The sequence below is a fragment of the Antennarius striatus genome, chromosome 18 (genome assembly GCF_040054535.1).
Source record: "Antennarius striatus isolate MH-2024 chromosome 18, ASM4005453v1, whole genome shotgun sequence".
Taxonomy (NCBI): Eukaryota; Metazoa; Chordata; class Actinopteri; order Lophiiformes; family Antennariidae; genus Antennarius; species Antennarius striatus.
Window position 1 is genome coordinate 2,280,694 of NC_090793.1, and position 22,582 is coordinate 2,303,275.

Consider the following 22,582-nt stretch of genomic DNA (forward strand, 5'->3'; position numbering starts at 1 on the left):
GAGACGACCCCCCCCACCTCCCCAATGGGCCTGGGTGTGAATACCACACATTTTCTCCAACCCACACCCCCCCATCTCATCTCACAGTGCACTTCCTGACATATCCCCGCCCTACAAAGACACACACACACACACACACACACACACACACACACACACACACACACACACACACACACACACACACACACACACACACACACACACACACACACACACCAGGGGTTCAGTAGCTCACATGTTGGGCTCAGGTACAGTGTGTATTTAGTACACACACGGATGCCGTCAGCCAATGGCATGCGAGTAAGATATCACGTGACTACCTACTAAAAATGTTGATGTAGTGAAACCGTTCATCTTGAAGCGCGAATAAGTGAGGGATTACTGTACTACCAAACTACTATTACTACTGTAACTACTGCTAATACATGTACTACTTCCATTACTACAACTTGTCCTTCTACTCCGACACCACAGCTGCTCCTGTTAAACTACTACTATTATCACTACATGTGTGTAGAACACTGGGATGACTACTTTATTACTGAAACATGTATAAATGCTGATGCGGCATTCACAGCGTAACTCATTCATTCTCTCTCCCCGTTGCTAGGATACAACACAACACCATACTGGTTGATGAGCCGACATTAAAGGAGGTAGAAGGATGGATACTCCACCTGGCGAGTGAGGGAAGAAGGCCCCGACCAGCTTGGATCGCTTCTTCTCGTAGCCCTTCTGCGTGATGTCACCTGGGAGAAACGCAAGAGACACAAAGGCGCCTTCAGTTTACGTGGGATTTTACGGAACTTTGACAGGAAAAAGAAACAACTGTTAAAATATGTCGGAAAAGAACCTTAAATGTCCTTTTCTGACATAGACTTGGTGACACTCATGACAGACGATAATAGGGTTTGGTTTGTGGTCTTGTGGGTTCCAGGAACATCTCTGGAGGGGATCTCATCGCCCTGGAGACGGGGAGGATAAACTGGGTGAGTACCAGTTGGGTAAATAATCAGCCAATCGCAGCCATGCGTTCATCTCCAGGTGAGGCTAATGCAAGCAGAGTCCCGATGCGTGAAGGTCGACTAACTTTGCATGAACTGGGTGGAGGATCGTCACGCAACGCGTATGACGAATCCGTCCTGCAGCCTCGAAGAAGAAGAAGAAGAAAGAGAACGCTTGAAAGTGAAGGAGGACGAGGAGGGAGAGTCGTTTTGCCTCTGTGACCATATACAGTAAGAGAGAGGGAGGGAGGGATGACCACGACAGAGAAAGAGAGAGAATCGTGAAGAAAAGACTGAGGAGGATGAAGGAAGAGAAGCGAAAGTGTGGCACCGATGAAAGAAAAAACAGTCAGAAGAAGAGAAAGGAAAGAGAGGAGTGTCGCGTCCATCCAGCGCCTAAAAAGGAAAGGGTTTATTTTATTGTTTCCACTCCGCAACGCGAGATAGAGAGAAAGAATGAAAGAAGTTGTTCAATGATAGAGAGAGAGAGTCAGGTTTCTGTCACGTGACCATCTGGCCTCCAAAAAGAAAGAGAACATCTCTTCATATTTCTGTCTGACGTCAGCAGAACTGTGTATACAGGGCCGTAAATCCCATAATATCAACACTTCTGGGGTGCTGCTTGCTCTGTGTAGCGCGCAAGATGCTAACAAAAGACCGAAGGGATGTACAACAGAGCCTGGAGCGATTCGTTCAGACGGAAACGTGACGCGTTTCAACTCCGGGAGTTGGAGTTGGAGGCTCTAGTGACTTAGCATCAAGCTAATGGCTGGAGCTACTCACACACACACACACACACACACACACACACACACACACACACACACACACACACACACACACACAAAAACAAACATGTCTTAGGAAAGTCCCCCACAGCCACTGGTCTTGTGATCCGAGTGGGCAGTCTCTCGGGTCACGGGTTCGGTGTCCCGTGTCCGTTATGGTTCACACTGAAAAAATGCTGTGTGTTATGATTTCTGTGGGTTGATTATAATTACAGTTTTTCACTGGAATGAAAGTTCGTGAAGAGACTCGACCAGAGGAGCCGGATGTCAACGCACTGGAGCCGACAGTCGGTAGAAACGTACCGACAGAGATTCTCAGAATAGAAGAAGATCATCTTTGATACTCAATACAGCTAAAGCAGTCACACTGAAACACACACACACACACACACACACACACACACACACACACACACACACACACACACACACACACACACACACACACACACACACACACACAGTGTTGGGTTTCATCAGCTGACTAATTGCTCATGAGGCAAATTTGCTTGAAATCTTCCTCAGAGAAAAGTTGCCTCCCTACCCCTACCTACACCTCTACTGTACTACTAACTACACTATACTGTACTACTAACTATACTATATTGTACTACAGTATAGCATAAGGCGGCCACAGACTGGTACCGGTAGAGGACCCACTGGTTAGACTCTACATTACAGTGTTCAAGTAATTTTTTACATCCCGCTTCAAAGCCGTGATGTATTGTAATGTCAGTGTTCGTGTGTTCGTCCGTCTGAATGGCCACCAAACATCTTCGCAACCGTTGCGGATAGAAAGATGAAACCAAAAGCACGTTCCTCAGGCAGCAAAGGGGATGGAAATGAGATGACGACCTTGACCTTAGGGTACAATTTTGAATTCAGGGGTGTCGCGGGATGTTGCAGTCTCTGACCGCATTGGTTGTTATGTTGTTTTTTACGTCATTGGTTCATTAGTATTTTCATAATTTAGTATCTAGAGTAGTAAAGACATTCAAATGACCCCAAATGGAGATGACAGATTGGAGATGATATTTAATGAATAACGACTTACAGACAATTCAGTTTACGAACAACCTCTCATTTTGTTCTTAGGTTGAGGACTACCAGTACTGTACTACACAGCACGCTATATGAGTAGAATAATAGTTGCAATTCAATCGTCACTAAGATATCACAGTTAATAACCCAACAGGTTGATGTGAACCAGCCTCAGTGCCCCCACACCCTGCCCCCCCCGGCACCACTACTAAATCCAGAGCAACACATAAAGCTCCCTTCTTAATTCAATTACATCCGCCAGCTGCAATCTGGAGAAAAGGAGGAGGAAGAGGAGGAGGAGGAGGAGGAGGAAGTGGTGACCGGGACTTTGGCTGTTGGTGTCGCTGACTGTGATAACGGTGTGTGTGTGTGTGGGGGGGGGGGGGGTTAAAACGGCTGAGCAGCTGCAGGAAATGTAAAACAGCACAGAGACTGAAAACTCACCGAGGGCTGATGTTAATAAATCATTTATTAATAAATCGTTATTTAACCTTCATCTTCCTCATCCCTCCACCGTATCTGAAGAAAAAAAAAAAATCTAAAGCCGTTTTTCTTTGCTGTTTTGGTTTGACAGTGAAGGCATCACTAAATGCCGTCTGGATTTAATCCCGGCAGATTACAGACACACACATTCCCACACAGATGAGTGCATAATCCGACGGCTGTGGAAAAACCATCACCCAGCGTTAGCCTTTCACACCCAGATCCCCGGCCTGTCAGGACTGCATCTCCGGCCAGAAATAGACAAACGGCATTCTGGGTAGTGATGTGGATCGTCTTGTGCATTCTCGTAGAGCTACATGCCGTGGTCGGTGTGTGATTATCCAATAAAGTGTTGAAACTGTGACTGCTGTCACCTGATTGGATGGTGTGTGGATGACATCAGCTCAGCATCCTGGGCTTAAACTTCAATTTCATCTCTGTAGCGTTTGTTGTTGTTGTTTTTTTAACCAATCAATCCCCAGGTAGCCCAAAATGTATGTTCTTCTTCCACAAATCTGAAAAAATAAAATTAAATAAAATAAAAAACACAATAAATAAAATATTTAAAAAAATAAAATAAAATAAAGAAATAAAATTGCGCTAAATGATTATTCGTCTTTTTTGGTTCTCCGCTCTAATGTGTTAAATACAGATTATAATTAATCTGGGCATCTAGGTTAAAACCGGACTTCCGTTACTTTACATAACAGATAAACCTGCTATCATCACTATATTTCAATGTATTATTTAGGTCAAAGTCAGAAATGGAAAATAATCTGGGGTCGTTCAATAAAACTAATAAATCTTGTATATCGTGCTTTTATTCTGAAGGGACCACAACGCCTCAAGAAATCTGTGACCCCCAGCCGAGTCATGTCGTTCACAGGGAATGTCGGAGTTCTGGAGCCTCAATGGCGAGAGTTATCTTACAATCATCTCCTGACGCCTTCCTGTCGCCACAGGAAGTTAAATCTTTTGACTTCCTGTGGCAACAGGAAGTTGTCACCTGTTTAGACATACACCTGTGTGTGCTACTAGAACAAATCAGAGGTGAACTTGGCTTTTTAAAGGCCGTCTTCTTTTGTGGGCCCTCGCCCTGGCGGTGGTGGCGACGGCGGCGGTGGAGCGCTCCGTCATTTCACGGCTGAAGGAGAAACCGTCTGGGTGGAAAAAATCCAAAATGCCATTTCTGGTACGACAGGGAGGACGAGGAAATGGAACCCCGACTCCCACGCGTTTGTCTCAAACGGCTCGACCCGCGGCGACTTTGGCCTTTTTTTTCGGAAGGAAACGTGACGTCTTAACTCCACCCGGCCGAAACCGCCCCGCTCCTCGCTTCACCTGGAAAACAAACGCCTCCAGGAGGCGAAATGGTGGTCCTGTAAATCCCACCGACGAAACGAGTGAAGCGTCAAGCGTGAAACCCTGAAGCCTCACGCTTTAGTTACACCAGCTCACACACACACACACACACACACACACGTGCGGTTTGTACGCGCCACACGCCACCGCCGCCTGGTGTTTCTACTGTCTTTCGCTATCCAATGAGACGGCTGGCTCGTCTTTAAACGTTTTTTTGCTTTCAGCTGCAGAAGGATGGACAGTCGGTCTCCACCTCCCTCATTTACATTTAGATGAGACCATTAAGATCCAGAAACGAACACCCCTCTTCCTCCTCCTCTTCCTCCTCCTCTTCCTCCTCTAATTCGTCTCAGTTTGTTTGGAAAGACAAAAAAAGAAAAGGTGAAAATGATTTTGGGGGATTTGTTGTGGCTGAACGGAGTCGGAGACGTCGTTTTCAGCTCCCGTCCGTCCTCCTTCTCCACCTCGTCCAGGACTGGAGCATCAAGATCTAATGACGTTCAGATGGAGTGTGTGTGTGTGTGTGTGTGTGTGTGTGTGTGTGTGTGTGTGTGTAACTCGCTCCAATTGTTTCCACATTGGTTAAAAACGTAAAGTATGTCTAGGTCTAGTTCAATATCCAGTTGTAGTTCCAGATCTAGATCTCAGTTTAGTTCCAGATCTATATCTAGATCCAGGTCCAGGTCTAGATCCAGGTCCAGACCCAGTCCAGCTCCCCCCAAAAAGATCCAGTTCTAGATCCAGATTCTAGATCCAATTCCAGGTCTAGATCCAGATTCTAGATCCAATTCCAGATCTAGATCCAGGTCTAGTTCCAGATCTATATCTAGATCCAAATCCAGGTCTAGTTCCAGATCCATATCTAGATCCAGGTCCAGACCCAGTCCAGCTCCCATCAAAAAGATCCAGTTCTAGATCTAGATTCTAGATCCAGTTCCAGATCTAGACCCAGTTCCAGATCCAGAACCAGATCCAGGTGTGGTGGTAACGGAAGTATAGCATAGCAACACGCTAATGCTAATGGGTCAACCAAGATGACTGGTCTGGATCGGACTGGACCAGACTGGACCGGTTTGGACTGGACTAGACTGAACCCATCTGGACTGGATTGGACCAGACTGGACCGGTCTGGACTAGACCGGTCTGTACTGGACCGGTCCGGACCGTCTGTCCCTGGTGATGTTTTGTCTGAGGAGGAGGAGGAGAGACGGAGCGAGAGGAAGAGTGGTTCAGATTTCATTACATTCCCTGCATGACTAAAATACCAGGGAGGCATCTGTGTTCCCCCAATGCCCCCTGCTGTGTGTGTGTGTGTGTGTGTGTGTGTGTGTGTGTGTGTGTGTGTGTGTGTGTGTGTGTGTGTGTGTGTGTGTGTGTGTGTGTGTCCGTCATGCCGTCTCAGAGAGAGAAAAAAAATCATATCTGTCAAGATTTCAGTTTTCTAAAATGGATTTATCTCGGGCAGGGTGGCTTGGTGGTGGTGGTGGGGGTCACTGGGGTAGGCTCCCATGATGCACCAGGAGAGGAAGAGGAGGATGATGGTGTTCAGGCTGGTTTCATGACTAAAGGAACACGCGACACACAGCTCAGCTCATGAATCATTCATGCCAATAAACACTAATGAATTGAATTCGGCTGAGAGGTGGAGGTGACACACACACGCACACACACACACACACACACACACACACACACACACACACCTGAACTTCACAACAGCTGCTCCTCTTAAACCGCCTGATTGACGGAGGAGAGGTGGACGGATAACGGAGGAGAGTTCGCCATGGCGACCACCCGCTCCTGAAGCTCCGCCTCTATCAGACATCAAAGCCACACGTTTCCGTTAGATCACACAGATAATCCGGCGTGACTCTCGCTGACGCGGGGGTTTGTTTGTTTAGCCCACAGGTGCGAGCAGGTGCGACGCCAAACGCCAGATTCACCTGGTAAAACCGGTCGGCATGGCAACCAGCCAGAGGCGGAGCTGCTCCCGTAACGGCTTCTGGGAACACCGGAGGGAAGGCAGCTGATTGGACGAGTGTAACTGGAGAAGAAGGTGAACTTTAACCCGGTTTTCACGGGGACTAGAACTCAGACGAACCGGTGTTTCCAGCTGCATCTCCACACGTGTGTGTGTGTGTGTGTGTGTGTGTGTGTGTGTGTGTGTGTGTGTGTGTGTGTGTGTGTGTGTGTGTTACGTGAGTGTGAAAACAGGATGTCGGAAAAAAGAAAAAAAAAGGTAGAAAGGAACCGAGTCAGGACACAGACATCCTGCCGAGACGCGAACACAACCAAACTGAAGGGATGTTCAAACACACAACCTCCTGATGAGAGACGATCACACACACACACACACACACACACACACACACACACACACACACACACACACACACACACACACACACTGACATGTCAACAGAGGAAGAGCGACCCAGACGGTGGTTCAGGTTTTTCAGTCGGAGGACGTTTTGGACCGGGAATGGAACCGACAACCTCCTGGTCGTTGGACGAGCCGCAGTAACGCTGTGTCAGCGTATCGTTGTCGACGGATTTCAAACCAACGGACAAAAAGTGACGGTGACGGCGTCTTCCCGAAACGTTTCCTCATCCGCATCCGGTCGCCACGGCAACCTCATCCCTCGCTTTGTTTACGCGACACAGCTGTTTCTCCAGAGAACAGAGGAGGCGGAGCGTCTACGTGTGTGTGATGAGGAGGAGCTCCGCCCTGAGGAGGAGGAGCTCCGCCCTGAGGAGGAGGAGTCTCATTTGCACGATAACAGATGAGGCCATTTGTGTTTGTTCAGGATGATTATCGGAAGTCTAGCATGTGTGGGTTAGCGACACATAGCTAGCCAACAGGTAGTCCTCAACAAACAAACACACACGTGGTTGTTTGTAAGATGAATTATTTGTAAATCATTATTAAATTTCAATCTTGACACGTGAAATCTGAATCTATGGGGTGTCGATGTTACGCTGCTCTGCGGGAGTTGTGGCAAAAAGAGGAACTACAGGAGTCGAATGTGGCGGCGCGCCGTTGTTCATATGTTGAGGACTAGCTGTTTTAGCATGTAGCAGGAGATCGCAGGAGGAGAGGAAATGGTTGGGGTTGAAGTCTGGGCTTGCGTCTGGACCACACACACACACACACACGCACACACACACACACACACTTCAGCTCTTATCTGCGGCTGTCATTTTGTGAATGTGTGAAGCGTGGAAGACCGGACATGCGTTTCCTGTCCGGGCCCCCCGGGGGTGTTAAGGTTATCTCCTCCTCCTGAGGACAAGCAGCTCGTCCAATCACAGGACGGACGCGCAGCAGGCGCCGATTTGTTCGCTTGATGCACAAAAATCAATAAAGAGAATCGAGGTGGGCGGCGGCCTTGGAGATAAAGTCATCGCCTCTAAACGTTAGCTGTTAATTACAGGTTAATGAGTTAGCGTTAGCATTCCGAGATATGATAATAAGAACCTAAAAATCGATTGTTGCTATGGTAATGTCATCGCATCATCACACAGGACGTCCGACCCAGAAGATAAAGGAGGATCCGGGTAACTTCCTCCTCAGAGGAGGGGGGCTGGTGACGACTCCTGGGATCTGCGGGTCTGGTCCAATCAGAACGTAGCTCCGTTCTCTCAGGAACGTTTCTGGCGGTTTTGTTTTGGGTGTTTCCTGTTTGGGTCTCTTCTATTTCAGACCCCCCCCCCACACTCACACACACACACACACACACACTCACACACACACACACACACACTTCCCTCCTCCAACACCTTTTCTTCCCTCCTTTTCCATCCTCTCCGTTGAGGGACTCCATGTATGGGCAGAGTGCTCCGAACTCTACCCAGACAATGTGTCTCTGGGATTGGACGAGCCTATTTGGGTGGGGGGGGTGGGGGGTGGATTTCGGTGGGGGGGGTTGATCCTTAAACACATTGTGTTTAAATGTTGCTAAGAAAAGCAAACGTGTTGCTCCACAACCCCAGGCGGGACATCTGGAGGGCACCAGGATTCCTCCGGCGCTCCGAAACCACGGCGGCTAAATTTAGCTCCGGCAACAACGGCCTCGTGTTCCTGCCAACTGGGGCCTCGCGGTCTCGCGGCGGACTCACAAAGTGAAGTCTGGGTGCGGGCGTGTTGCAGAGGCACACCTCTGAACGCCACCGAGACAGCGGCGCGGTTAGCCGTTGAGCTAACCGAACAGGAGGTGGTTTAATCCCGGTGATGAATGTGTTCGCCGTGACCACGTGGTGGCATCGCCGAGTCAGCAAACACGCACCGCTGATGTTGAATCACGTGACGGTGACATCATCACCTGTAGCTCCTCCCACTGGAGTCACCTGACCTATCACAGAGGTCTTAAAGGGTTTCAACTGATTAGCCACGCTAATCCAGATTAACGTCTGGTCGGGTTCCTTCTCATTGGTGGATGGTGATCCACTTAAAGCGATAGCGCAAATTGTGGCCACGCCCCCAAAAAAGGAGTTTACGGCTGCGCCAGATTAACAAAAAACGACGAGTCTGCAAACACTGAGCAAACTGTTCCGTTTGCCAGACTGATGACTCAGCAAAAATGCAGGTTCTGAAGGTGGAACCGTTCACCCCTTAAATCTGCCTCTACGGGATTACGTTTCAGATTGGGAGCCGGACGCCGTTAAGGCGGTTCTGGCTGTGCCCCCCCCCTACTGACCCGGGCCCAAATCGGTCCCCTCCTGCATCGGGAAATCGCTTCTGGCACGAGAACGCGTCCAAAGATAGCCCTGCGCCGCTGCCTCGCAATCCGCTTGGATTGGATTGGAATGTTCCGTCTTTCTCAATCCGTGTTGGGATGATGTGGAAGGAAGGATACGGACGGGTCGCCGTGACGATGTGGGGGCGGAGTTATTTGCTCTCCGTGTGGACGGCGGCGATGTTAATAAAAGAAAAAAAAACGCGAATTTGAAAGAAAATATCGTCGCTTTGGGTCACGGCGTAAATCCATAAAAGACGCAACCGAGGCCACCGGAGAGGGATTTAGCGCCGAGCTAATTATGATCCACTGATATCCAGGTTTCCTGTGTGTGTGTGTGTGTGTGTGTGTGGGGGGGGGGGTGTCAGCAACAAACAGACTTACTAACTTCTCATTTCTGGACCGTTTACAGTCTCTGATGTGTTTTATTTTAACTCTAATCTAACTGAGGCACAGGCGCACCAATCATCCTTAACCTGAAATATACGCCGCCGTTTCCAGACGGGTTCGGATGGGAGTGTGTTCCTACCCCAGGGGCTGCTGGGAGAACGAATTTAATGAATCACAGGCCGTTACACCATCAGATGACCCCTGACCTTATCACGCTAATGCTAATGCTAGCCGCTAACATTGTGTGTGTGTGTGTGTGTTCAGCGTCAACCCGGTCACGACTATTAATAACCCGGTAAAACAAGGTCAGGTCTGTGGCACACAAAGCTCTCACCTGCTATCAGCTCCGGTAACACACACACACACACACACACACGTGGGTGTGACAGTCGAAGTGTGTGTGTGTGAGCATCTAGCTTTGAACAGCTGACAGTGTGTGTGTGTGTGTGTGTGTGTGTGTGTGTGGGTCAGTACACACATTCCTTCCCCTGAACAACTGCCGCGTCAAATCGCATTCCTCCCGGCTCACACACGGCAAGGTCGAACGCCGCAGGTTCAAATCCCACTGCGGTGGCTCAGTCGGCCCTCGAGCAAGGCAGGGCCCCTGAGGTCACCTGACCTGCTAGTCAACTCTCCATCCTTTGAACGAGAGCAACGCAACCGACAAACGGAGTCAGCGAGAGAATTTTTGAGGAGGATGAAGATGAAGTTCTGCATCAGCAGATGTAATGAGGGCCAAACACTGGGTTGCCGTGGGAGACGGAGGAGAGGGATGCGTCTGATTTGAACACGTCGGAGAACAACCAGCTTTCAAGACCTGATGTTGAAGTCACAACAGATTAATTCTGCCTCCTGTGACATCATCAAAACACAAGTTTAGCCCGAGAAAAAAAACTTCATTTGGACTTTTTCTATTTTTAAATTGTGTTTCTAGGAAGATGTTTAAATCAGGAGAAGAGACGAAACAGAAACGGAGACAAATGTAGATCTGGAGGATGAGGAGACGCCTGAATCAACCGGCTGCAGCAGCTCGGAGTGAATTCAGTATGTCAGAGGTCACGGGGGTCACAGAGGTCACAGAGGTCAGCTGGGGGGTGAGAGGGAGTGAGGGGGGTCAACCCTCAGGAGCCAGAGTCTACATTTACCCACCTAAAATAAGCCCAGAGAGCTGGACTATATAACAGCAGGAGGTGAGGCCAGTGTGACACACACACACACACACACACACACACACACACACACACACACACACACACACACACACACACACACACACGAGATGAAGAGAGTTACAACAATGATGGTTCTAATGATGAAGGAAACTCCAACACCAGGAGGTGAAGCAGGTCGCCTCCATCAGACGTCTGGAGGTCATGAAGAGAGTCAAGAAACCGCAGACAGACGTCTGCTTCTAAAGCGTGCAGACGGGGGGAGCTGCAGACGGAGGAGCTGCAGACGGAGGAGCTGCAGACGGAGGGGCTGCAGACGGAGGAGCTGCAGACGGGGGGAGCTGCAGACGGAGGAGCTGCAGACGGAGGGGCTGCAGACGGAGGAGCTGCAGACGGGGGGAGCTGCAGACGGAGGAGCTGCAGACGGAGGAGCTGCAGACGGGGGAGCTGCAGACGGGGGAGATGCAGACGGAGGGGCTGCAGACGGAGGAGCTGCAGACGGAGGAGCTGCAGACGGAGGAGCTGCAGACGGAGGGGCTGCAGACGGAGGAGCTGCAGACGGAGGGGCTGCAGACGGAGGAGCTGCAGACGGAGGAGCTGCAGACGGAGGAGCTGCAGACGGAGGAGCTGCAGACGGAGGAGCAGCAGACGGAGGAGCTGCAGCTGATAATAACTTGTATTTATGGAAAAAGTTGCAGCAAATAAGGAAATTGTCAGATTATTTGATGTTAGTGGAAAATAAGAAATTCAGAACTTGGTTTTGAAATAAAGATATTGATTAAAAAAAAATCCACAAGAAATCACCATCATCATCATCATCATCATCATCACCATCATGTGAAACTCTGACGATGAAGCCAACAGCCGTGCCTCCCTGGTACGTTTTTACTCGTTGGTCACAGAGGGACCCAAACTCAATGATTAGTTGCCCATATTTCAAATATTCAGTGGGGGCGGGGTCTCTTTGGACCGGTGGGGGCGGGGCTTGTTGGCGCTCTGTTGGCCTGGTGGCCCACAAGCTCGTGCAAAGTTAGAGGAACTCTGTAACATGGTTTCTACATTAATGAAAGCAAGCAACTGTGTGTGTGTGTGTGTGTGTGTGTGTGTGTGTGTGTGTGTGTGTGTGTGTGTGTGTGTGTGTGTACATGGTGACCTTCAGCCATAGCAGATGGACTAACTGCCAGTGCTGCTGTTCATATGATTGGAATGTATGACTGAATGCTGTGTGTGTGTGTGTGTGTGTGTGTGTGTGTGTGTGTCCCTTAATGCTCCAGGCTTTAGGTTGTGTGTCTGTATGTACAGTATATAGACAATGACCACCATGTGTGTTTCTGTGTGTAGTGTGGTGTGTTGATAGCGTCGCCATGGATACAAACACATGGCAAAGTACAAAGAGCCGTATTGAAGGAGCTTCAAACACACACACACACACACACACACACACACACACACATGGCCTCATCCTAACTCTAGACGTATGCTCTGGCGAACAAGCGACCATCAGTCACCTCAAAAAGGGACGTTACCATGGAAACGATGAATATTCCATCTACAGCCTGTTGAACACCAGAGGAGCAACGACACGCGTGTGACATTTGACAGACGTGTGATGACACACGTCGCCCCCCCGCAGGACGTCCCGCTTCAGATCGACGCCCTGGGGGGGCCGAACGGCGGCGACGTCGAAGGGTGTGGAACTGAAAGGTCGTGATCTGAAAGCGTGCGTGATCACGTAAAATAAAAAGACGAGGGATGGAACTAGCCTCGTGATGGAGCGAGAAGAAGAGAGATGAAGATCACAGACGACAAACACGTAAACAGAAAATGTTTCGGAGCGACGCTTGGACATCAGCATCAGCTGTTATTCGCATATAGATGCTAGCCCGGTTAGCCTGGAGCAGCGCATCTGTCACTGAGAGCATTTCTTTCTGCAGCAACACAGCTTGAACAATAAAAAAGAAAAAAAAAACGCTCTGGACGCCAAAGGGCTGCTCTGCTCTCCGTCTTTAACAGATTTAGAAATCTTACAAAGATCTGAGACGATTTAACAAAGGTTTTGGTCGCTAAGCGAAACAATAACCTGCGCTGGAAGACTCACTGAAGCCTCTAAGGTGATGTAAAATTGGTTTTATAAAAGTAGCACAGGTAGTCCTCAACATACAAACACACTTGGTTTGTTCACACCAGAGTTTGTTCACAACTTGAATTCGTAAGTCGTTATTTATTGAATCTAAATTCTAATGTTCTATTCCCTAAGACTGACCGGAAACAATAACAGGATATAAAAACAACACATAATAAAATACAGCTACAGGTCGTTTAAGTTAAGTTGTTCATGATTTTTCATTGGTTTTTGAAAAAAATACACGGAAAAACAAAAAAAGCTTTTGCTTTATCATCCATGATTGACAGTAAAGTATCCAAGGTACGAAGCATGACGATCTGAGATGCTAATAAAGACAGCGGTGCTGCCCAGAGGGGGTTGTGGTAGAAAGGGGAACTGCAGGACAATAGTCGGATATAGTGGCGCACGTTTCGTATCTCTGAATGTTTGTAAGTTGAGGAGACCGGAAGACACTGATGATGAATCAATCTTTACAACAGCCGCAAAAGATGGGACACGATAGGAAGCCGGAAGAATGAAGATGGACATGAATACGAAATATTAACCGCCCAAAATGCAAGCTAGCTGCAAAGATTTCTTCAGATTTTGGTGAAAATTTCTCCTATTAAATCAATTCTTTTAGTGATTTAGGGTTTAGATATGTTTAAAAAAAAAGTTGTTTGCTACAACACAAAGAGTCCACAGTGTAACGCAAGTCTTCCACCCACTGGGAGACGATTCCCTCCTTTCTTTGTGCGTGAACAATAGCAGCTTTGTGCGTCTTCACTTCACCACACAGAGATTCTTTTATCACGGCAAAGACAAGAGTTTGGGACAAACAACACGGGACTGAAGAGCCGCCGGACTGGACTGAAGCAGGAGGCTTCGCTCTGTTTCTGTCCTCAAAGTTGCGTTCTGTGTTCCTCTGGAGGCGACGCCCATTTTTTTGCATGTAGGAGTTTTACTGCGTGCCGTGTGTTGTTCGGAGCACATGACCGCATTCCTGACGGAGGGAGAGAAAGGGGGGAAGGAGGCAGGGAGAGAAAGAGGAGAGGAGAAACAATAGGAGAAAAGTGAGTGGAAATGAAAGGAAAAATGACGGCGGAGGCGAGTTGAGGAGGAGATGGAGGTCAAGAGGAGCGAAGAGGAGGGCCGAGCGAAGGAGAGAGAGAGGGCGACTGAGCTCCGGGGGGAAAGTCGAGAAAAAGAGACGCGGAAAAAATAATTGGAGGTTTGGGGAAAAGATGTGAAAGCAGAGGTTGATGGACTCCAACCCCCAGAATGCACTGCACGCTCCCTCCAGATGTAACAGCCTTCGAAACTTCGAAACTTCACGCTGTATCCATAGCAACCGACCCCAGTGGGCTTTTCCGTTCAGACGAATCGACCCCACGAGATTAATGCTAATCTATAAAATTGATCAATCCGTCGTTTGAGACTGTGTCACGGGGTCAAAGGTCAAAACCCAAAAGAATCTCGTTTCAGGCCGGCTGATTAAGTATGACGGTTTTATGACGACACATTGTCATAGCAACAGATGGCCGAGTCTTCATCGTCCACTTGTTGACACGGAATTTAAAGGTTGCTGTTTTATTTTAGCGGCGCCCCGTGTCGCACTCCGTTTGTGGGTTTTTTTAATCAACCACCCGCTGCTGAAGCATTCCAAACGGTTCTGTCGGCTGTTGACAGACAAGCCGAGATGTCAGTCGTAAAAAAAAAAACATGAAACATAACGATAAATAAATCCAGCGTGAGTCAGAGAACGCGACCCGTTACTGACGTATAAAACCCCGTCGTCTGCAAAGAAACGCCTCTGAGCAAATCCTCCCATCAGCCCATCGTCGAATTTTTAATCAAATGAATAAATCGATCAATTAAGGTGTGATCCAAGCGTCACTGAAGGGTATGTCTTCAAAATAACAGTAAAAAAAGGATGATCTCTGACCTCATCAGGGGGATCATGGGAAGCAAAGTCCCAAACGGGTTGAATTAATGTCCCCGGGGGAGCTCTGGAGGTTTTAACTAAGGGAGGGGCGGACAGGAAGTTAGCCTGTTAGCCTGCAGAACGAGCGTGACAGTCATAAGACGTGTGTTCGTGAGCGAGAACAGAGTGACTACAGCCGATTCAAAAGAAGGCGGTTCTGACACGGCGTTTGTGTCCTTTTCCATTTGATTGATCGCGTTTTATTCATAACAAATCGAACAAATATCGTCAAAATCTTCATCTTTTCCTCCAATTTGGGTTCCTTCTTTGTAATCGTGTTAGCATTGATGCTACGATGGCCAACCTCACGCTTCATTTAGACCCGATCAGACGATTAGTGAAGGGCGGCTTGGCTGTTGGAGATATAAAGTGTTAAAATTTTCTTCTTGTTCATTTTTTGCGAGTAAAAAAAAAAAAAAAAAAAAAAGATTCCAGAAAGATGTTTCAGAAACGGTCCAGCAGAGGCATCGATGGTGGGAGTAGATTAAAAAATAATGGAACGGTCGATCGCACATATAGTAATAAACTGAGTATTTGTGTGTTTTTTTGTGCAGCCTGCAGAGCTCAGGGTTTCAAAGAAGCTCACTTAACAGAAAACACACATCTCTGGGTTTGGACGCCGTTCAAATATTCATTAGGAGGAAAATTTGCACCAGAGCATGACTGAGTGTTACCCTCCAAACCCCCGAGGCGAAGCAGCGAGCCGTGACGCTCTCAACAAACACACCGAGTACAGCGGAACGGACCGGAGAGGGCGGGGCCAACACGGACGCGTTCGACGGGCGGCGAATCGAAGAAGACCCAACAATGAGACGTCTGTAGCTCTGAGAAGCTGGCGATCACATGTTCTCCGCGTGTTCCCGTTGGGTTCCCTTCGGGGTTTCTCCCACCAGGAAGGCGCAGTAGGGGTGAAACGGCGACTCCAAACTGACCGTAGGCGTGAAATGTGCGTCTGATTGGTTGGTCGTCTTTCTGCTGGTGGTGGAACGACTCATGCAGCTCATCCATCAGACTTCTTCTGGACTCCATCCAACCCAAAGTACCAGCTGGAGTTCTAGACCAGATCTTTGGAACTAAAGATTCGCCAAGAGCCAAACCTGGAGGACGCAGAGTTCAGGACTCATTGACCTCCGGCACCTTGTTGCGTGGACAGTCGATTCGACGCCACCTTGAAGAATGATTGCTTGAATTTAGAGTTTGAAAGCTCTGAAGTTTAACAGTGACATAGAAATGAGACGTTCATTGTCCTCAGGATTAAGCAACGCTGACGTTTTCAACATCAGGTTGGAGTTTGGAGTTAACAGGTCGAACTTCAGACATCAGAGATAAAATCTAGAGGTTCCTCATCTTTTATGTTTACATTTCTATATCTTGGAGCAGAAAAGATATATATCTAGTTTGGAGGCCAGTCCCCCCTCGGTTAGACACGGTCCACCATGTTACCGCCGTTACAATACAACCTACAAAGATGTAGGTCGGCGCAAACACGCCTCAGCCAACACTCATAAAGGCGAACCTTTTTGGTCACCATGGAGATTGATGGTAAAAGTGGGGTGACGCAGGGGCCGGGCTGACTCCCATCATGCCTGGGGGGGCATCTACGAACACGGAGAGTTTGCCGTTGCCAACTCAAACCACCAGAACTACGGTTGAGACAGAAGGGCAGAACATACGGCGCTCTGTGGGAGTCTAGGATTATGGGAATTATTTGAGGTGCTCATAGACGAGCAATGGAGAGTTAAATCCGTCAACGTTATCGATAAAGTTTGCACTTCAACACTTTCTCTGATACCTTTTGCATACATAATATAACAATATGATCTAATACAGTTATATTACAGTTAAAACGGCTTCACTCGCTGACGACAGCAGCAGATGCCGAGTCTTTCTGGGGTCTGGCAATGACGACAACGTGCAGAAGGGTGGGCGATGACCTAATTCACAGGCCACCCCCCACCCCCCCATCCCTACAGGGGATGAACAAACAGGAAGTGACCGGAGTGTGAGATTCATGTTCCGTCACCGGGAAGGAACGAGTCAAACCCAACAACGAGTCTCAGCGGGCGACCAAACAAAAAAACCCCACAGCGACCATCTGTTTTTTCTCACAAAGGTTAAGGTATGAAGAAGACAAAAAGATGATGGCCTTTCAGGGAGTGGAAACACGTCTGATCAAACAAACCGACCCCAAGGCGGCGGCCTGCGACGGCAGGTGCATGAAATATTTAGTCCAGACGGGATGGATTGAGACGTGATTTCAAGGGGGAGGTCAGACGCCGAGGGAGAAGAGATGAAGATAAAGGAGAGCGAGGGTCATAAATTATTACAACGCAGATTTCTGAATCGCTCCAACAAAAATAAAGAGATTTTCAGCGCTGAAATTCTAAAGAAACAAATGAGAAGAAAAAAAAAAATCTCATCCTGTTGCCAACACTGAACAGAGAGAATAAAGAACAGTGAAAGACCAATCAAAGACTCGATCAAACATGAGTCTTGATTGGTCGGGGCTGCAGGTCCTCATTAACCTTACGCCTAATTGGGAAACAAAACAGCTTCAGTGACCGAACAACTTCTTAAACGGTGACCAGGAATCATTTGATGATATCATATTAATGAGCCATGATATATAACCGATAAACGCTGAGTCAGCGTACCGATGACTACACCTCGCCCAGCCAGCGTCCCGTCGCCCAGCATGTGACCGGATCGCTAGCAGGTTAATCGTCTCATCTCCGCCTGGCGGCTCAGCACTTCCTGGATTTAGAGCGCCGGCCTGCGTCCTTCTGCACGTCCTACCGAATTTACATCATCCTACAAATCCCCCTGCGCCTCCTGAACGTCCACGCTTCACCCCCTCGGGTGGGAAAACCCGGGTTTATGAACCAAAAAGCCAAGATGTTGATGTATGTGGAGTCCATTTACGTGTCATTTCCTCCTTCCCTGCTTAAGGCGCTCCTTTGGACATTAGCACTTTTGAAAAGACTGAACAGCAGTATTGAACCAACTGCAAAGGGTTTGACTTAACCGGACAAAGAAAAACAAAGAGGACGTCATGAATAAAGTCGTAAAAATAGCCTGAAACACAAACAGGCCTTCTGGACATGTTTAGATGGGACGGAGTGATGTAAACATCGTGTCGGAACTCCGCAAACATCACCAGCGGCTTTTTTTTTTTTTCATGTTGGATTTTCATCAGCGAGAAGCGGAGATACTCGTCTGTGGAGATGCGAGCGTCTCCGGGTGATGACATCATCACACCAGGAAGTTCAAACCTGATAACGTTTTTGTGGGACAAAAAAGTTGACAGGTCAGGTCAAGGTCATCCAAATCTGTTTAAATCAATCCACTGGACTTTAAGAAAGTTTCTGGAAGACGTTTCACCTCTCATCCAAGAGGCTTCTTCAGTTCTAGCGAAGACCAGCCACAACGAGTGTTTTGTTTCTTTGCGTTGCGTTCATGACCTTCTGAGTAGTTTCCTTGTCTTCCAGCTGTTTCGATAGCGCCAGACTATTTATGTTTATCATCTTACGGTTTGTTCCAGTGGGATAAAATCACAAGCCGTCCACTCTTTAAAGTGAGAATACACGTTTGGCTGTAATTTCCCAAGCGGCAGTGGATTAATTATTTAGTATGTCTCTGATGTCATTTGATATTTAACGGCAATTAATTTGTTTAAAGGCGCTCCTGCTTCTTGTTCTTGTCTCAAAGTGATCCAAAGCAATAAGTCTTTTTTTTACATCTTAAAAGTGTATTAACTACGCCGTCACAGTCCTCACTGCTGCAGACTCACTAGTTCATGTAGCTATGGTGATGCAATTATTTGTAATTAAAAAAATAATAATTCCTCTGTCAAAATAATTTAATTTGACTTCTTTTGTCTGGGAAGACTTAGCTCATCGTGGTCACAGCAGCTTCCAGGCCTTTTAACCGTGTTCTAATTATATTTACTGCAGAACGGAGCAAATGTGCTCGTACGTTATTGAGGTTTCTGAAACAGCTGCAGAGCAAAAAATACCATTTAACAAATATTAAGTGATATATTGGTGTTAACATGTTGGAACAACCTGGAGTCAGCGAGGCCAGGACACCGGTGAACATTTAAAAAGACTGTTTTAAATTCATGGCTTCCCTTTAGACGGCCTCAATTTATGGGTTTCTGGAGGACTTACGAGTCGAATAAACAGTTTCAATCTATTCAAGTGTTCCAGACGATAAAAACATCATTCTGTTCTATTTAAATGCAACCTTTTTTTTTTTTGTCTTCTACAAACACACATTTTTGATTCTGCCTGGAAAAACAAACGGAACACTTGACCCACGTTGACCCCAAACCATCCAGGCGCTGGCCTCCTGTTGACTCCCCCAACCTGACTGAACTACATATCCATACGTGGGAGCGAGGCCAGGATCACAAGGATCTCATGGATCAGAGGTCTGGTTACGTGACACAAAACTATGAGGAAATTAACAAACGAGATTTCTGAGCAGCTGACTGAGTTGGATGAAGCTCCGTGTCCGTGTTTGACTGCATTGTTTTTAAAAAAATGCACAAATCAGAAACCACTCGTGGGTTTTGGTTCTGGAAGGGTGGTAGATGAAGTCGGCTCGGTGTTGGAGGACGGTTTGTTCCCAAGTACGTTTGGGTGTTTAGCCTCTGTTTTGATTTTGTACACTCTACTTATGTGCTACGCCTTGTTAGCTCGCATGCTAACAATACAACCAAAAAACAGCAGAATTTTGTTGCTTTTCAAAATTCTCTCAATCTTATCACAAGTTCCAATGCAGATGTTAAGCTAAGCTAAGCTAAACACTCCCTGTGGTACCCCTTGCACTGAGCTCAGACAGATGAAACTGTAGCGTTCTTCCTGTTAGCCTTTAGCGGCTGCAGTGGTACGCATGTTTTGCTTTTATTTACTATATTTACATGCTGCGCCTTATTAGCTCACATGCTACCAATGCATGCTAGTTTTGTTGCTTTGCAAGATTGTCTAAATCCTATAACACGTTCCAATGCATATGCTAAGCTAAAGCTAATGTAAGCACTCCCTGAGGTACCCCTGCGCTGAGCTCAGACAGATGAAACTGTAGGGTTATTCCCGTTAGCCTTTAGCGGCTGCTAAAGTCATAACCAGGAAGTTCAGGGTCAAAGGTTGCAGAGCGAGGACGACCGCTGAACAGCACGCCGTAATAATTCAGAGATAAAGCTTGATATCATATTCAAAGGGAGTCAGCGTTGTGTAACTTTCAGTTAAATATCACATCACAATCTGAGGTAATGTTATCTTTAATCCAAGTCTCCCTGCAGAAGGAATAAAATCTCCTGCTCTGGACGCGATGAAGACACACCGGGACGTAACGACTCCCCGCTTCAGACCCGAGGCTGCAGCAGGAGCTGGTTATATGAGCAAACAGACCGAAGGGGCCCGTGTGATATAAGACATCATCCACCCTCTTCCCAAAACTACACAATGGCTCATTTGAGGTAGCGCAGAAAAGTCTCATTGTTAAGGATTGCACAACAGATTGAGAAGTGAGGAGGAGGAGGAGAAGGAGGATATTTGATGCTATTGATGAGCAAAATTGGGGACGAAAAGAAAAGAAAATAGGGAAAATTTTGTGTTTTCAGCCTGAAAAAACAAATTCTTGTCCTTCCTTCCTGCCGAGACAGGAAATGGATTCGGATGTGAAGCACCAGACGTGATTTATGAAGGAAGGACATCTGTGATCGTCCATCTTCATCATGAGTTGGACTTTATGCGACACACACATTGCAGACACGCCGCGTGACCATTAACAGATGAAGGGTGAAAACACGATTCTGATTTATTCATCACAAGTTAAAGAGCAAGCAGATGAAAACACATCTTTGTCATGGTCATACCGCCCACACAAACACACGTTATCACTGAGAGAATTTAACGTCGGCTGTTGCTAACTATGGGTAAATATTAGCTGAAGGTGACAGGTGTCTGGTTTCAGGTTTTAACTCATTCTTCAAGTTGAACAAGCTTTGTGTCGCGTTGGCGGTGGAGTCTTTCATGATGCCAGTTTTTCACCTCGCATTAAAATCCTCAGCATCATCATCCATCGTGAGTTTTTACAGTTTATACTTAATGCTTTTATCGTTCTCTTGTGTTCCGTCTTCATAATCAACAACAGATTCATGGGGTTTTTTTTTTTCACTTTTGGCAGGACAAAAGTGCGATTGATTGATATGTTCGCTATTTTAACACAACTGTTGTCGGAGGATTGATCCTGATTGTAAATTTCAACACGAGCATTTGGTGCAAAGTCATTTTCATGACTTCATAACAATCCAGCGACAGTTTGTCTTGGTTCATGTGATGAGAACCGCGGGACAAATCCACGCCCCGGTCCTGCAGCCAAGCCAACAGCATAAACATGCAAATCATATTCATGTTCTGTTTGAAAACCTCAACGGTAGAAAAGCTGCTTCTCCACACAGTGACAACACGAGACGTAGCCACAAGACATGACAACGCTGAAAAGAAAAGTGTGGAAAGGGGGAGGGGGAACAAAACCAGGCAAAAGCAAGGCTTTTGTTTGGTTTGGCTGAACCGAAATTGGAATTTTACTGCTTGGAGTTTTATAGAAGGACTAAAGTAACGCAACCACGGAATCTGTGTGAAGCCACACAAACAAGACAATGAGCTAAAAGTGGCTAAATGCTGCTCAGAGTTGTGGAATTCATTCTCAGTGGGTTTTGCAACTTGAGTGGGTTTCCAACACAGCAGATATGGCTTTTTAATATTATAATATTTGGGATGCATGGATTTCTTTTTAGTCAATTTGGATAACAAAGTATTATCAATCACATTTTGACTAATTTTATGATGTATACCTATGACAGTCCTACGATAAATTACTCCATAAAGCGAGAGATAGTTTAGATTTACACCTGGATTCCTCATTCGGAAGGAAAGGGTGGTTCTGCTGGTAGAGTGGTGAGGCCATTCTATTTACATCTATAAAAGACACCATCTGGAGAACTATAAACCTCCAACGCCCCGCCGAGCCACACTTGGCTCCGGGCCAGACTCCCAACAGTCAGGTCTGTGGTTGATCCCGTCGTTTGGACGGGAAGCAAGATGGTTTGTACACAAAGAGGGAAGAACAGGTCGAAGTTCTCTCGCAGCTCCTCCTCTGTCAGACTAGGACGTGGCTCAGCAGGAACGGTCAAGGCCAGGAGTCCAAGTCACAAGTCAAAGTCATGAGTCTAACAGAGGAGTAAAAGTTATGAATATAAGTCATAAGTCAAGAGTCTAAGCCCCCTCAATTATATGTCACAAGTCCAAGACAGAAATCCAAGTCGAGAGTCTAAGCCAGAATTCTATACCATGAGTGTAAGCTAGGACCCTAAGCTAGGAGTCTAAGTCACAAGTACTGCATGTCTTCAGTCTAAGCCAAGAGTCTAAGCAAGCAGTCTAAGGCAAGAGATTATATCATGAGTGTAAGCCAGAATTCTGACTCACAAGTATACAGTATGTCTCCAGTCTA

General features: G+C 47.1%; 1 protein-coding gene across 3 annotated transcripts in view; it reads right to left on the minus strand.

Moving 5' to 3' along the window:
- Positions 1-22,582, minus strand: part of LOC137611838 (disco-interacting protein 2 homolog C) — a 63,343-nt gene that overhangs the window by 28,650 nt on the left and 12,111 nt on the right. For 2 of the 3 annotated variants that reach the window (XM_068339959.1, XM_068339958.1), the window contains exon 2: positions 681-752. In XM_068339959.1, the coding sequence (XP_068196060.1) occupies positions 681-752 (72 nt within the window). Of the gene's footprint in view, positions 1-680; positions 753-856; positions 1,421-22,582 lie in introns of those variants that run through there. The other variant, XM_068339960.1, reaches the window with a different exon arrangement.